Source organism: Pseudophryne corroboree, chromosome 6 (assembly GCF_028390025.1).
Source record: "Pseudophryne corroboree isolate aPseCor3 chromosome 6, aPseCor3.hap2, whole genome shotgun sequence".
Taxonomy (NCBI): Eukaryota; Metazoa; Chordata; class Amphibia; order Anura; family Myobatrachidae; genus Pseudophryne; species Pseudophryne corroboree.
Genome location: NC_086449.1, coordinates 347,955,723 through 347,971,007, shown reverse-complemented (window position 1 = coordinate 347,971,007; position 15,285 = coordinate 347,955,723). Strand labels below are relative to the sequence as shown.

The 15,285-nt window shown below is 47.2% G+C and overlaps 1 protein-coding gene across 2 annotated transcripts in view; it reads left to right on the top strand.

Moving 5' to 3' along the window:
* The window catches only part of TBC1D2B (TBC1 domain family member 2B), a 111,322-nt gene that overhangs the window by 46,005 nt on the left and 50,032 nt on the right, over window positions 1–15,285 (top strand). For both annotated transcript variants that reach the window (XM_063926552.1, XM_063926553.1), the window contains one exon: window positions 8,020–8,397. In XM_063926552.1, coding sequence (XP_063782622.1) covers window positions 8,020–8,397 — 378 coding nt within the window. The remainder of the gene's footprint in view (window positions 1–8,019; window positions 8,398–15,285) is intronic.

Below are 15,285 nucleotides of genomic sequence, written 5' to 3'. Positions count from 1 at the left end.
ACATTAAGCTTTATGCCAAAATTTTAGCTACCCGTCTCAATGGCATGCTCCCTGGCCTGATACATTATGATCAGGTTGGTTTTATTCCTGGCTGTCAGGCCAGGGATAACACTAGAAGAGCGATAGATCTAATACAACGATTGAACTGCAGATGCACCCCGTCTATTGTCCTTTCACTAGATGCTGAGAAGACGTTCGACCGTATATCGTGGCCCTTCTTGTTTCAGACCCTGCGGGCGTTTGGGATATCGGCTGAATTTTTGCCCTCTACTCCTCCCCTATAGCTAAGGTCCTCACCAACGGAGTGCTGTCCGCTCCCTTCCCACTGTCCAACGGTACAAGGCAGGGGTTGCCCTCTCTCCCCCCTGGTGTTCGCTATGGTCATAGAACCCCTGGCTGCTGTGATAAGGAACTCTGGTAGAATCCGGGGAGTGAGGGTGGGCTCTCAGGAGTTTAAGATCTCCTTTTTTGCAGACGATGTACTGCTGTCCCTCACTCAGCCACGGTCTTCACTCCCCGCCTTATATCAGATTATAGAGGAGTATGGTTCCCTATCGGGATATAAAATTAATTTTGTTAAATCTGAAGCCATGTTACATGTTTCAGGAGACCTTAAACGTGACCTGCATGCCTCCTATGACCTCCGCTGACAAACCAATAAGATAAAGTACTTAGGAGTCTATATCACATCTCACTATAGCTCCCTATATTCTGAAAACTTCCCACGCATGTTCGCTAAGATCAAAGGTGACCTGTCGAGATGGAAGTCCCATATCATATCCTGGCTGGGTAGGATAGTTGCCCTCAAAATGACAGTCATGCCGCAACTTCTCTACCTCTTTCAAACTTTACCTGTCAAGGTCCCGGAGAGGGTTCTTAGGGATGCCCAGGCCTCATTTGTGAAGTTTGTATGGAACGATAAACCTCCAAGAATAGCTTTTGCAGTTCTCCGACTTCCTCGTTCCGCAGGTGGCCGGGGTTTCCCGGATGTCAGGTTCTATTACCTGGCTAGTCACCTGAGCCAAATAGTGGCTTCCTTTGTGCCCCGTGGCTCTATTGCCTGGGTGGACATGGCGGCTCTCTCCCTAAGGATCCGTTCATTGGCTTCGCTTTGGGGCCTGGGCAAACCGTACCAGCTCACTCTGGCGGACTCTTCTCCGTCTCTCAAATTCCATCTATCTTTCTGGCATAACTCCCTCACGAAATATAAATTGTCCTCCCCCTGCTCCCCTCTCACCCCCCTATGGGATAATCCAGTTTTTCCAGCCGGGGTTTCAACCCTTCGTTTCACCCCTTGGTTTAGTGCGGGTGTCCATGTGGTACATGATCTCCGCCTCCGGGATAACTGGATGACGCTAACCGATATCAAATGTAAGTTTTCCACTCTCTCCCCTCCCTTCTTTGAATACTTCTAGATCCGACACTTCTTACTCTCCCTACCTCAACCCGAAGTCCAGCGGGATCTCACCCCCTTTGAATCGCTCTGCACCACGAAACCTATATGTAGAGGTCTAATTTCGCTAATATACTCAATGTTAGTTGGGGCTTCCTCGGGCCCGCAGATTCGCCATGAGCGGGAGTGGGAGAGGGACCTGGGCCCCCCACCGGACGATCCCTGTTGGGAGGAGGTACGAGAGGGCATTGCTAAAAGCTCTATATCAACTAGACTTAAGGAAACATCCTATAAACTGTATTACCGGTGGTATTATACCCCGGATAAATTGTCTAGGATGTTCCCTTCTGCCACCCCGGTGTGTTGGCGAGGATGTGGGCATCGGGGAACTCTCCTCCATATTTGGTGGACTTGCCCCCGTATAGCTCAATTTTGGAATACGGTGCTTGAATTATTGAAGTCCCTCTCTGGCCTTCCCCTCGGGTTGGATCCTTGGGTGTTTCTGTTGGCGCGGCCGTACCCGGATCTTGACCCGCCCCTGAATAAGCTTTTTTCCCATATAATGGTGGCAGCTAAATCCTTGATAGCCAAGAACTGGAAGTCTCCCGATGCTCCTACTGTTTCTGCGCTAAATAATTACATTTGGTTTGTGGCTAACATGGAAAGGATCACTTACTACCTGCATGACTGTCCACACAAATTTAAACTAGTGTGGAGCCCTTGGTTGCTTAAGATGTCCCCCCCTACTTGATACTCTGACTGCCCCCCTGATCGGACCTTCTGGATCTGTCTGCCGTGCTGCGCCTGGCTCCTCCCTCCGGATGCTTGCCTACCATTCCTAGAAGTCTCTCGGTGGACGGGAAGTAACTTTTTTTACATGTACACTTGTATACTGTTATATTTACACACTGCACATGGATATGTTTGGTATACCTTTTTAAGTATGGCTTAGATCGGCCTGGCATGGCCCGTTTGTGTTTGCTTCTTTCTCCTTCTCCCCTTCCTGTTTCCTCCTCTCCCTCTTCTGCTGCTCCCCTTCTTTTTTTCTTCCCTGCTTGTCTGTCCCCCCCCCCCCCCCCCCCCCCCTTGTGGGGACCCCCCTCCTTACGTGTTGAATTTATTCCTGAAAATTTTTTAGGAGAACCTTTTGTATTTTGTTATACGCCTAATTGTATTTCGCACTTTTGATTGTTTCTCCTATTATAAATAAAGAGTTTAAAAAAAAAAAAAAAAAAACGTCCAGGACGGTGAACAAGCAAAAACCCGTACCATAAAAGGCGGTTAAACCACCGCTTGTATAACCAGCATGAAATTACCCCACAGTGCAAATCAGCATTCGTAATTCAGAATCCGTACGTCAGACCACGCCCATACGCGTTTCGTCATCCGACTTCGTATATTAAAATAATCAGGAGAAGGGAAAGGAGGGTGTCGTGGACCCTTGTGAACGCTATGGGGGATATTCAATCAGTGAGGAATTTTCTGACAGTCGGAAAATCTGCACTAATTCAACCTATGTGTATTCAATAGCGGGCAAAAAATGCCTGCAAATTCAACAAACCATGTGTGTCGGCGGCGAATTTGCTGATCCACATGGTTTTAGCCCGTGCCGGATTTTTCAACCATTGAACCATTGGGCATTGAATAGGTCGAACTTGAATTCTGCCAAATACCGACCAAAAAACTTCACTAATTGAATACCCCGTATACCTTTGTGTAAAGGATTGGCACATATGTCTAATATTGATGGCTGGGGAAAGTTAATGCTGTGCTGAGAAGTTTTCATTGCAAAATTATTTCACAGTAAGAAAATGATCTTGTTCAGTAGTAAGTCTTGGAATGGGTGTGGTATAGAAAATCCACATAAATTAGACAGTCATTAGGTCGTTAGACAGGGTCAAAGGTCGGCAGGGAAATGGTCAACAAGTTTTTTTGTTTTTTTTGGTCATTTTATATGTTTCAACATATGTGGCCACAATTATTGCAAACGTATACCCTCACTTCACTCGCCACGCTTCGGCAACTTACTACTTCTAATCGTAGTTACCGTGGATACTAAATCAAGCAAAATGTCAAAAAATAGGTGAAAACCCCCGAAAGCTTGTCTTGACTATTGCCATGTCGACCATATGATGTTGACATATTGAGTATCTAGACTCTATCTATACATCAGAACCCCTCGGGATCAGGATGTAGTTATGTGACTGGCGGTCACAGTACCTACACCTATATCCCACACTAACTATCCCGATGGTTGGCATGCCAACCAACAGGGACTATTCCCACTCGTGTGTGTCCACGACACCCATAGGGGGATATTCAATTGTTTGAAAAGTCAGTTAGGTGTCAGGTTGACCGCGAGGGTGACCCCACATAACCTTGCGGTCAACCGCTGACCGCAAAGTTCCCACCATTGGATACCAAGGAGCGCCTATGTGCTACAGTGTATCTAGAGTGCGCCGCCTGACAGCTCAGACGCGCACAGCCAATCAGGAGAGTGCCACGACGTGGCACTCCCTGATTGGCTGAAGGGACCCTCTTTGACGGCAGTCACGGGGGGTCCCGGCAGTCGGGGAAAGGGGTCCCATGTGTAAACATGGGACCCCTTTCAGTGCGTGGTCCGTGGTTTCCGTTTTTTTATTTTGCCAAGTACGTGGATTACAAACAAGAAGAGGACTGATCTACACTGGATTGTTGAGTATAATTTTATTTACAGGTACCCCGTGGATTCTACGTGGAGAAGGGGACCGACACTTCGTGTCAACATAGGTAAGTATGTGTGTATGTTGGTGTGCATGTATGTAATAAAGTTATACTGTCACGGTGCGTGTGTACTGTTTTTATTTCGGTATTTTTTTGCAGTAGAACTACAGGTACCAGCGGGCCCGTCCCCCCCCCCCCCCCCCCCCCCGCATGCTGGTTCTTGTGGTTCTCCAAGTACCAGCTTGCGGGGGAGGCTTGCTGGGAATTGTAGTTCTGCTACAAAAACAACATTCTTTTTTTTGACACAAGGCTATCAGCCCCCGCCGCCCTTGGATGGGGGGGGGACAGCCTCGGGCTTCACCCCTGGCCCTTGGGTGGCTGGAGGGGGGGACCCCTTGATTTAAGGGGTCCCCACTCCTCCAGGGTACCCCGTCCAGGGGTGACTAGTTAGTGATTTAATGCCAGGGCCGCAGGGACCTATATAAAAGTGTCCCCCGGCTGTGGCATTATCTCTCTGACTAGTGGAGCCCGGTGCTGGTGTGAAAAATACGGGGGACCCCTACTTGTTTTGTCCCCCATGTTTTTGGCACCAGGACCAGGCGCAGAGCGGGGTGCTGGTTATTAAAATACGGGGGATCCCCTGTCATGGTTATGCTTAGGAGGGGGGACCCCACGCATTTTTTTTTCAAGATTATTGAACACTTTTGTGCCGTCCATGAAGTCGAATCCAGGACGCACACTATTCGTCAATTGGTCCGTTTTTCGACTGCGGGACTGTCGAATCCGTTTTTTATTGAATATGTCGAATTCGGGTCCCGGCGGCCGGGATTCAACTGTCGAATTGTGTCGAATCCAAAAACGGTTGAATTCCAGCCGGAATTCGACCGCAATTGCATATACCCTTTAAAGTGCCACTGGCACCCAAAGGACCAGTCTATACCCCATGATACTAAATGGACCCCAGCATCCCTACGGACTACGAGAAAAGGATTTACTGGTAGGTAATTAAAATCCTATTTTTACCGACACAAGGTTTGATCACTGATGGGTTATTGACACTTCAGTAAATTTACAGGATTAATACAAATAGTCTATAATATTGACCTTTTCTATTTTGGATTAAAATAAATGTATATTTTATACATGCATTCTATTTGATATTTATTTTATTTTTAAATATTTGTTAACTTTAAGAAGAATTTCACTTCTACATAATATTTTCACAAAGTATTTCTCTAATGGTGTGTGCACACGGTGAGATATAGTCAAAATCTTAAGGAAAGTTAGTGCATATCTCAAGGTGTTAAGGTGCATACACACAGTGAGATTCGGGGTAACCCTGATTCTCACAATGCGACGGGCTAGGTTGGTATCGCAAGCACATAATGAGTGTGCATGCAATACTAACTACAGTATGTCAATTTTGACTATCTTTTCTATGAGAGAGTCAAAATTGACTTGCCTGCACAGTCTATCTAGGCTTACGATGCCGACTGCGTATTGGGATCGCAAGGTGACTTTCACCTTGCGATCTGCACTAACTTTTCTTACGATTTTGACTATATAGTCAAAATCATAAGAAAATATCTCACCGTGTGTATACACCATTAGGCAGCTTGCAATACAGATTCGATCCCGATGTGCGCTCCCGTGGGATTGGTATCGTAAGGCTAGATAAACTGTGCAGGCAAGTAAATCTTGACTAGATGCGTACAAGAAAGGGACACCACTCCTATTTGGCGTTAGTCAGCTTACATCCACATGAGATACTGTGATATAGCCAAAACTTAATTAAAAATAAGGCATGTGTCAAGTGTAGTAAAAACAAGCTAAAGTTTTAATTTAAACAGACACTTTTTTAAAACATGACACTTAAATTGAACAAGAGTGAATAACATAGGGAATCCTACCAAGATGGTGGCCGGAGCCGCAGGTGTAATATGCAAGGTATACCTCCCGAAACGCGTTGGTGTCTGCCTACCAGCGCCCCGGACTACCAAGGACTGTTTTGGACTCGGTTCATTCCACAGGGAATTCTCGCCTTCCGGAGCCTTATGCAGGGTATCTTTCCCGGGTATACCTTGCATATTACACCTGCGGCTCCGGCCACCATCTTGGTAGGATTCCCTATGTTATTCACTCTTGTTCAATTTAAGGGGTTCACTACGATATGCCGGCGGTCGGGCTCCCGGCGACCAGCATACCGGCGCCGGCAGCCCGACCGCCGGCTTACCAACAGTGTGGCGAGCGCAAATGAGCCCCTTGTGGGCTCGCTGCGCTCGCCGCGCTATGGGCACGGTGGCGCGCTACGCGCGCCACACTATTTTAGTCTCCCTCCAGGGGGGTCGTGGACCCCCACGAGGGAGAATAGGTGTCGGTATGCCGGCTGTCGGGCTCCCGGCGCCGGTATGCTGGTCGCCGGGAGCCCGACCGCTGGCATACTGAAGACCACCCCAATTTAAGTGTCATGTTTTAAAAAAGTGTCTGTTTAAATTAAAACTTTAACTTGTTTTTACTACACTTGACACATGCCTTATTTTTAATTAAGTTTTGGCTATATCACAGTATCTCATGTGGATGTAAGCTGACTAGCGCCAAATAGGAGTGGTCTCCCTTTCTTGTACGCATCTGTTTCTGACTTGGGCCCAACAGGGGAGCCCTGTGACCACCCCCAGGCTAGCTACAGTCTATGAAATAAAGAATATGTAAGTGCGCAGTCAGCAACAGCTGGTAAGGGGATGGTCAGTTCCCCAATATACTAAAGAAGAAAAAACACAGGGTACCAGCGCTGGCTGTAAAAATTCTAAAAAGACGGTTTGCTGAATATAAAATAACAATGTATTAAACCATTAAAAAACAGGAATCGATTCCTATAATCTAATAAATAACACTTGTGATCATAATCTCTCCCTGGATGAGATATATTAAAAGTCCACTGTTCTCTGAGACATATGTTGTTAAGGCTAGGACAATCTCCAGATGGCATTCACTGTAGCAGAAATAATTACCAGTTCCACAGTAGATGTATATGATAGCATCAGCTTTAGGAAGAGTCCATTGCTAGCTGCAGGTGTGGATCGGTCTTTGTTTGTAGTAATTTCCCAGTGATAGGAGCAGTGTCCAATTGTAGCCAAAAGTGTCAGAGTCCCAATGTAATGTCGGAGAGTGGTATCCAGGTAGGTAAGTAAGCTCAACGTGTTTCGCTGGCAACAGAGTGATCCAGCTTCCTCAGGAACAGTGGACTTTTAATATATCTCATCCAGGGAGAGATTATGATCACAAGTGTTATTTATTAGATTATAAGAATCGATTCCTGTTTTTTAATGGTTTAATAAATTGTTATTTTATATTCAGCAAACCGTCTTTTTTTATAATTTTTACAGCCAGCGCTGGTACCCTGTGTTTTTAGCTACAGTCTATACCGCGCAGTATTCTACCTCAACCCCCTTTTTTTGAAAAGTAAATCTTGACTATCTAGTGTACTATCTAGTACACAGTATAGTCAAAATTGGCACTTAGTCAAAATCGTACATAGACAAAATCATAAGCACAGATGATCAAAATCTATGCTTCTGGGCTCTAGGGGAGTTCAAGGGAAATCGCATAGTTAAAATTGGGCATAGCAAGGATCTCACCGTGTGTACACAAAAAAGCGCAGCAGTGGTTCATAACCCAGGACTCTGCATGCTGAAACTGTGACCCCACAAATTCATATTGTTTGGGGTCACAGTTTTGTGCATGTTGAACAGTTTGATACTGGCCTACTTTTACAATAAAAAAATAATAATAATCATCATCATCATAATTTTTTATACTATGTATGTATGTATGTATGTATGTATGTATGTGTATGTGTGTATATGTATGTGTTTAATTTTTTTTTTACAATTTGTTCTAAAAATGTCTAATTGTTTCCCCCCCAGGAGCTTGTAAAGCTTTTGCAGCAATCCTTGAGGTCATCCCAGTATGATAAATATTTTGCCAGCCCTTTCACCGATAGGCTTTCTAAAGACCAAATGAAATTGCTGCAGCAAAAAGATGATCAGGTTCGGGAACTGAGCCTCCTGCTGGAGAAGGCGACTCTGGAGAAGGAGCGTCTTCATCAGGAGATTGAGGACCATAAGTGCAGTGTCACAGAGCTGAAGGAGCAGCTCAGCATGATGATGGAGACAATCCAAGCAAAAGATGAAGTGATCATGAGACTCTCCAGACAGATCAGTGACTATGAACAGGGCTCCTGTAAAACTCCGGAGGGTCTGCAGTCTTCTCAGAAAGACCTTGAAGACTTAAGCAGGTTACAGGTCAGTGACATATCATTATAGAGTGTATTACTATATGCACTTTTTTTATTTATTTTTTTATTTACCTGGAAGAATGGGGTTAGGATAGTCCCAATCCTTATGGCTTGTGTACTTCACTTTAATTCTATTTCTTCTTCACTTAGTTTTGATAGCTGAACAGCAAAGAGGCAGAAGGCCAAATGTAATAACCTGCAAATTGTGGGAGCCGGCACTATAGTTTTTAGATTCAAAAGGCCAATTAATTTAAAGACAAAATCAACCTGGTTTAAACTACTTGCCACTTTAAATCTACACACTATCCCACTGGAATTGCGCTGGTTCCTGCAAATTGTGGGCTATTATATTTGGCCTAGAATCTGAAGTTGGGATCATAGATGTCTATGGATTGGCAATGTTGCAATGCACGTTTCTAGTGTGCATTCTAGCACCTTGCACAACCCGTGCAGTTCCTCTTTCCTGCCTAGGGTATCGCTCTCTTATGCTTCTAGCACACTCTGATCTGTAAGAGAAACTGCATGGCTTGTGACAGGTGAAGGGTGCTAGCATGAACACTACATTTCTCTATCGTCCTAGTGGATGCTGGGGTTCCTGAAAGGACCATGGGGAATAGCGGCTCCGCAGGAGACAGGGCACAAAAAGTAAAGCTTTACGATCAGGTGGTGTGTACTGGCTCCTCCCCCTATGACCCTCCTCCAAGCCTCAGTTAGATTTTTGTGCCCGGCCGAGAAGGGTGCAATCTAGGTGGCTCTCCTAAAGAGCTGCTTAGAAAAGTTTAGCTTAGGTTTTTTATTTTACAGTGAGTCCTGCTGGCAACAGGATCACTGCAACGAGGGACTTAGGGGAGAAGAAGTGAACTCACCTGCGTGCAGGATGGATTGGCTTCTTGGCTACTGGACATCAGCTCCAGAGGGACGATCACAGGTACAGCCTGGATGGTCACCGGAGCCTTGCCGCCGGCCCCCTTGCAGATGCTGAAGTAAGAAGAGGTCCAGAATCGGCGGCAGAAGACTCCTCAGTCTTCTAAAGGTAGCGCACAGCACTGCAGCTGTGCGCCATTTTCCTCTCAGCACACTTCACACGGCAGTCACTGAGGGTGCAGGGCGCTGGGAGGGGGGCGCCCTGGGAGGCAAATGAAAACCTATTCTGGCTAAAAATACCTCACATATAGCCTCCGGAGGCTATATGGAGATATTTAACCCCTGCCAGAATCCGTTAAGAGCGGGAGACGAGGCCGCCGAAAAAGGGGCGGGGCCTATCTCCTCAGCACACAGCGCCATTTTCCCTCACAGAAAGGCTGGAGGGAAGGCTCCCAGGCTCTCCCCTGCACTGCACTACAGAAACAGGGTTAAAACAGAGAGGGGGGGCACTAATTTGGCGTTAGAAATATATAATAAAGATGCTATAAGGGAAAACACTTATATAAGGTTGTCCCTATATAATTATAGCGTTTTTGGTGTGTGCTGGCAAACTCTCCCTCTGTCTCTCCAAAGGGCTAGTGGGTCCTGTCCTCTATCAGAGCATTCCCTGTGTGTGTGCTGTGTGTCGGTACGTGTGTGTCGACATGTATGAGGACGATGTTGGTGAGGAGGCGGAGCAATTGCCTGTAATGGTGATGTCACTCTCTAGGGAGTCGACACCGGAATGGATGGCTTATTTAGGGAATTACGTGATAATGTCAACACGCTGCAAGGTCGGTTGACGACATGAGACGGCCGACAAACAATTAGTACCGGTCCAGACGTCTCAAAAACACCGTCAGGGGTTTTAAAACGCCCGTTTACTTTAGTCGGTCGACACAGACACAGACAGGGACACTGAATCCAGTGTCGACGGTGAATAAACAAACGTATTCCTTATTAGGGCCACACGTTAAAGGCAATGAAGGAGGTGTTACATATTTCTGATACTACAAGTACCACAAAAGAGGGTATTATGTGGGATGTGAAAAAACTACCGTAGTTTTTCCTGAATCAGATAAATTAAATAAAGTGTGTGATGATGCGTGGGTTCCCCCCGATAGAAAATTAGGGGCGGTATACCCTTTCCCGCCAGAAGTTAGTGCGCGTTGGGAAACACCCCTTAGGGTGGCTAAGGCGCTCACACGCTTATCAAAACAAGTGGCGGTACCGTCTATAGATAGGGCCGTCCTCAAGGACTAGCTGACAGGAGGCTGGAAAATATCATAAAAAGTATATACACACATACTGGTGTTATACTGCGACCAGCGATCGCCTCAGCCTGGATGTGCAGAGCTGGGGTGGCTTGGTCGGATTCCCTGACTAAAAATATTGATACCCTTGACAGGGACAGTATTTTATTGACTATAGAGCATTTGAAGGATGCATTTCTATATATGCGAGATGCACAGAGGGATATTTGCACTCTGGCATCAAGAGTAAATGCGATGTCCATATCTGCCAGAAGATGTTATGGACACGACAGTGGTCAGGTGATGCAGATTCCAAACGGCACAAAGGTGTATTGCCGTATAAAGGAAGAGGAGTTATTTGGGGTCGGTCCATCGGACCTGGTGGCCACGGCAACTGCTGGAAAATCCACCGTTTTTACCCTAAGTCACATCTCTGCAGAAAAAGACACCGTCTTTTCAGCCTCAGTCCTTTCGTCCCTATAAGATCATATCTGCCCAGGGATAGAGGAAAGGGAAGAAGACTGCAGCAGGCAGCCCATTCCCAGGAACAGAAGCGTTCCACCGCTTCTGACAAGTTCTCAGCATGGCGCTGAGACCGTACAGGACCCCTGGATCCTACAAGTAGTATCCCAGGGGTACAGATTGGAATGTCGAGACGTTTCCCCTTCGCAGGCTCCTGAAGTCTGCTTTACCAAGGTCTCCCTCCGACAAGGAGGCAGTATGGGAAAAAATTCACAAGCTGTATTCCCAGCAGGTGATAATTAAATTACCTCTCCTACTACAAGAAAAGGGGTATTATTCCACACTATATTGTGGTACTGAAGCCAGAAGGCTAGGTGAGACTTATTCTAAAAAATTTTTGAACACTTACAAAGGTTCAAATCAAGATGGAGTCACTCAGAGCAGTGATAACGAACCAGGAAGAAGGGGACTATATAGTGTCCCGGGACATCAGGGATGCTTACCTCTATGTCCCAAATTTGCCCTTCTCACTAAGGGTACCTCAGGTTCGTGGTGCAGAACTGTCACTATCAGTTTCAGACGCTGCCGTTTGGATTGTCCACGGCACCCCGGGTCTTTACCAAGGTAATGGCCGAAATGATGATTCTTCTTCGAAGAAAAGGCGTCTTAATTATCCCTTACTTGGACGATCTCCTGATAAGGGCATAGTCCAGGGAACAGTTGGAGGTCGGAGTAGCACTATCTCGGATACTGCTACAACAGCACGGGTGGATTCTAAATATTCCAAAATCGCAGCTGATCCCGACGACACGTCTGCTGTGCCTAGGGATGATTCTGGACACAGTCCAGAAAAAGGTGTTTCTCCCGGAAGAGAAAGCCAGGGAGTTATCCGAGCTAGTCAGGAACCTCCTAAAAACAGTGCATCATTGCACAAGGGTCCTGGTAAAAATGGTGGCTTCCTACGAAGCAATTCCATTCGGCAGATTTCACGCAAGAACTTTTCAGTGGGATCTGCTGGACAAATGGTCCGGATCGCATCTTCAGATGCATCAGCGGATAACCCTATATCCAAGGACAAGGGTGTCTCTCCTGTGGTGGTTATAGAGTGCTCATCTTCTAGAGGGCCGCAGATTCGGCATTCAGGATTGGATGCTGGTGACCACGGAGCCCAGCCCGAGAGGCTGGGGAGCAGTCGCACAAGGAAAAAATTTCCAGGGAGTGTGATCAAGTCTGGAGACTTTTCTCCACATAAATATACTGGAGCTAAGGGTAAATTTATAATGCTCTAAGCTTAGCAAGACCTCTGCTTCAAGGTCAGCCGGTATTGATCCAGTGGGAAAAACATCACGGCAGTCGCCCACGTAAACAGACAGGGCGACACAAGAAGCAGGAGGGCAATGGCAAAAACTGCAAGGACTTTTCGCTGGGCGGAAAATCATGTGATAGCACTGTCAGCAGTGTTTCATCCCGGGAATGGAAACTGGGAAGCAGACTTCCTCAGCAGGCACGACCTCCACCCGGGAGAGTGGAAACTTCATCGGGAAGTTTTTTCCACATGATTGTAAACCGTTGGGAAATACCAAAGGTGGACATGATGGCGTCCCGTCTGAACAAAAAACGGGACAGGTATTGCGCCAGGTCAAGAGACCCTCAGGCAATAGCTGTGGACGTTCTGGTAACACCGTGGGTGTACCAGTCGGTGTATGTGTTCCCTCCTCTGCTTCTCATACCTAAGGTGCTGAGAATTATAAGACGTAGAGGAGTAAGAACTATACTCATGGCTCCGGATTGGCCAAGAAGGACTTGGTACCCGGAACTTCAAGAGATGCTTACAGAGGTCTTATGGCCTCTGCTGCTAAGAAGGGATTTGCTTCAGCAAGTACCATGTCTGTTCCAAGACTTACCGCAGCTGCGTTTGTCGGCATGGCGGTGGAACGCCGGATCCTAAGGGAAAAAGGCATTCCGGAAGAGGTCATTCCTACCCTGGTCAAAGCCAGAAAGGAGGTGACCGCACAACATTATCACCACATGTGGCGAAAATATGTTGCGTGGTGTGAGGCCAGGATGGCCCCACAAAGAAATTTCAACTCGGTCGTTTCCTGCATTTCCTGCAAACAGGAGTGTCTATGGGCCGCAAATTGGGGTCCATTAAGGTTCAAATTTCGGCCCTGTCGATTTTCTTCCAGAAAGAATTGGCTTCAGTTCCTGAAGTCCAGAAGTTTGTCAAGGGAGTATTGCATATACAACCCCCTTTTGTGCCTCCAGTGGCACTGTGGGATCTCAACGTAGTTCTGGGATTCCTCAAATCACATTGGTTTAAAACCAGTCAAATCTGTGGATTTGAAGCATCTCACATGAAAAGTGACCATGCTCTTGGCCCTGGCCTGGACCAGGCGAGTGTCAAATTGGTGGTTTTTTCTCAAAAAAGCCCATATCTGTTTGTCCATTCGGACAGGGCAGAGCTGCGGACTCGTCCCCAGTTCTCTCCCTAAGGTGGTGTCAGTGTTTCACCTGAACCAGCTTATTGTGGTGCCTTGCACCTACTAGGGACTTGGAGGACTCCAAGTTGCTAGATGTTGTCAGGGCCCTGAAAATATGTTCAAGGACGGCTGGAGTCAGGAAAACTGACTTGCTGTTATCCTGTATGCACCCAACAAACTGGGTGCTCTTGCTTCTAAGCATACTATTGCTAGTTGGATGTGTAATACAATTCAGCTTGCACATTCTGTGGCAGGCCTGCCACAGCCAAAATATGTAAATGCCCATTCCACAAGGAAGGTGGGCTCATCTTGGGCGGCTGCCCGAGGGGTCTCGGCTTTACAACTTTGCCGAGCGGTTATTTAGTCAGGGGCAAACACGTTTGTAAAATCCTACAAATTTGATACCCTGGCTAAGGAGGACCTGGAGTTCTCTCATTCGGTGCTGCAGAGTCATCCGCACTCTCCCGCCCGTTTGGGAGCTTTGGTATTATCCCCATGGTCCTTTCAGGAACCCCAGCATCCACTAGGACGATAGAGAAAATAAGAATTTACTTACCGATAATTCTATTTCTCGGAGTCCGTAGTGGATGCTGGGCGCCCATCCCAAGTGCGGATTGTCTGCAATACTTGTACATAGTTACAAAAATCGGGTTATTATTGTTGTGAGCCATCTTTTCAGAGGCTCCGCTGTTATCATACTGTTAACTGGGTTCAGATCACAGGTTGTACAGTGTGATTGGTGTGGCTGGTATGAGTCTTACCCGGGATTCAAAATCCTTCCTTATTGTGTACGCTCGTCCGGGCACAGTACCTAACTGAGGCTTGGAGGAGGGTCATAGGGGGAGGAGCCAGTACACACCACCTGATCGTAAAGCTTTACTTTTTGTGCCCTGTCTCCTGCGGAGCCGCTATTCCCCATGGTCCTTTCAGGAACCCCAGCATCCACTACGGACTCCGAGAAATAGAATTATCGGTAAGTAAATTCTTATTTTCTTTTTCATCCACTAGGGGTCACTGGAGTACTCTTGGGATATGGACGGCGTAGCAGAACAAAGGCACTAAATATTTAAATTTAGAACTCTCCACCCCTCCATATCCCAGAGTACCTCAGTGTACGAACCCAGTGTTTTTTCTGTGCTCAAAGCACTAACATCGGCTTGTGGGATTCCCACACTTGGATGGAAGATTTTATTAATTTTTCATTTTGACTTTTTAATTTTTAATTTTTACACTTAGCACATCCCTTCCCAGTTTCTGGAAAAACATGGGTCCGGGATGGTGCCGCTGCAGGGCAGCGCATGGCGTGTCGGTCCTCACAAAGAGCACCCTCACAGCCACAGGCAGTGTCTCCTGCAACAGCTGGACGGAGCTTACAGAAAGAAGCCCCGTCACAGCCAGGAAGAAATGATCAAAGAGCTGGACGGAGCTTACAGAAGAAGCCCCGTCACAGCCAGGAACAAGCTGGACGGAGCTTACAGAAAGAAGCCCCGTCACAGCCAGGAACAAGCTGGACGGAGCTTACAGAAAGAAGCCCCGTCGCAGCCAGGAACAAGATGACTTGAAAGCTGGACGGAGCTTACACAGAGAAGCCCCGTCGCAGCCTTGAATAGGAGAAAGGTAAGCTGGGGAACGGGGCGGTCAGCGCAGGCTGCCGCCCCGCTAGGTGGGTCAGAGTGAATGCCGCTGCCACGCACCGCCCGCCACAGCGCCCAGCCGCTACGTCTGAGACTCGCTCCAGACGGCAGCGCTACGTCCGCCCGTCCCAGCCGCTCCGTCCAACCGCCCAGCACATTCACC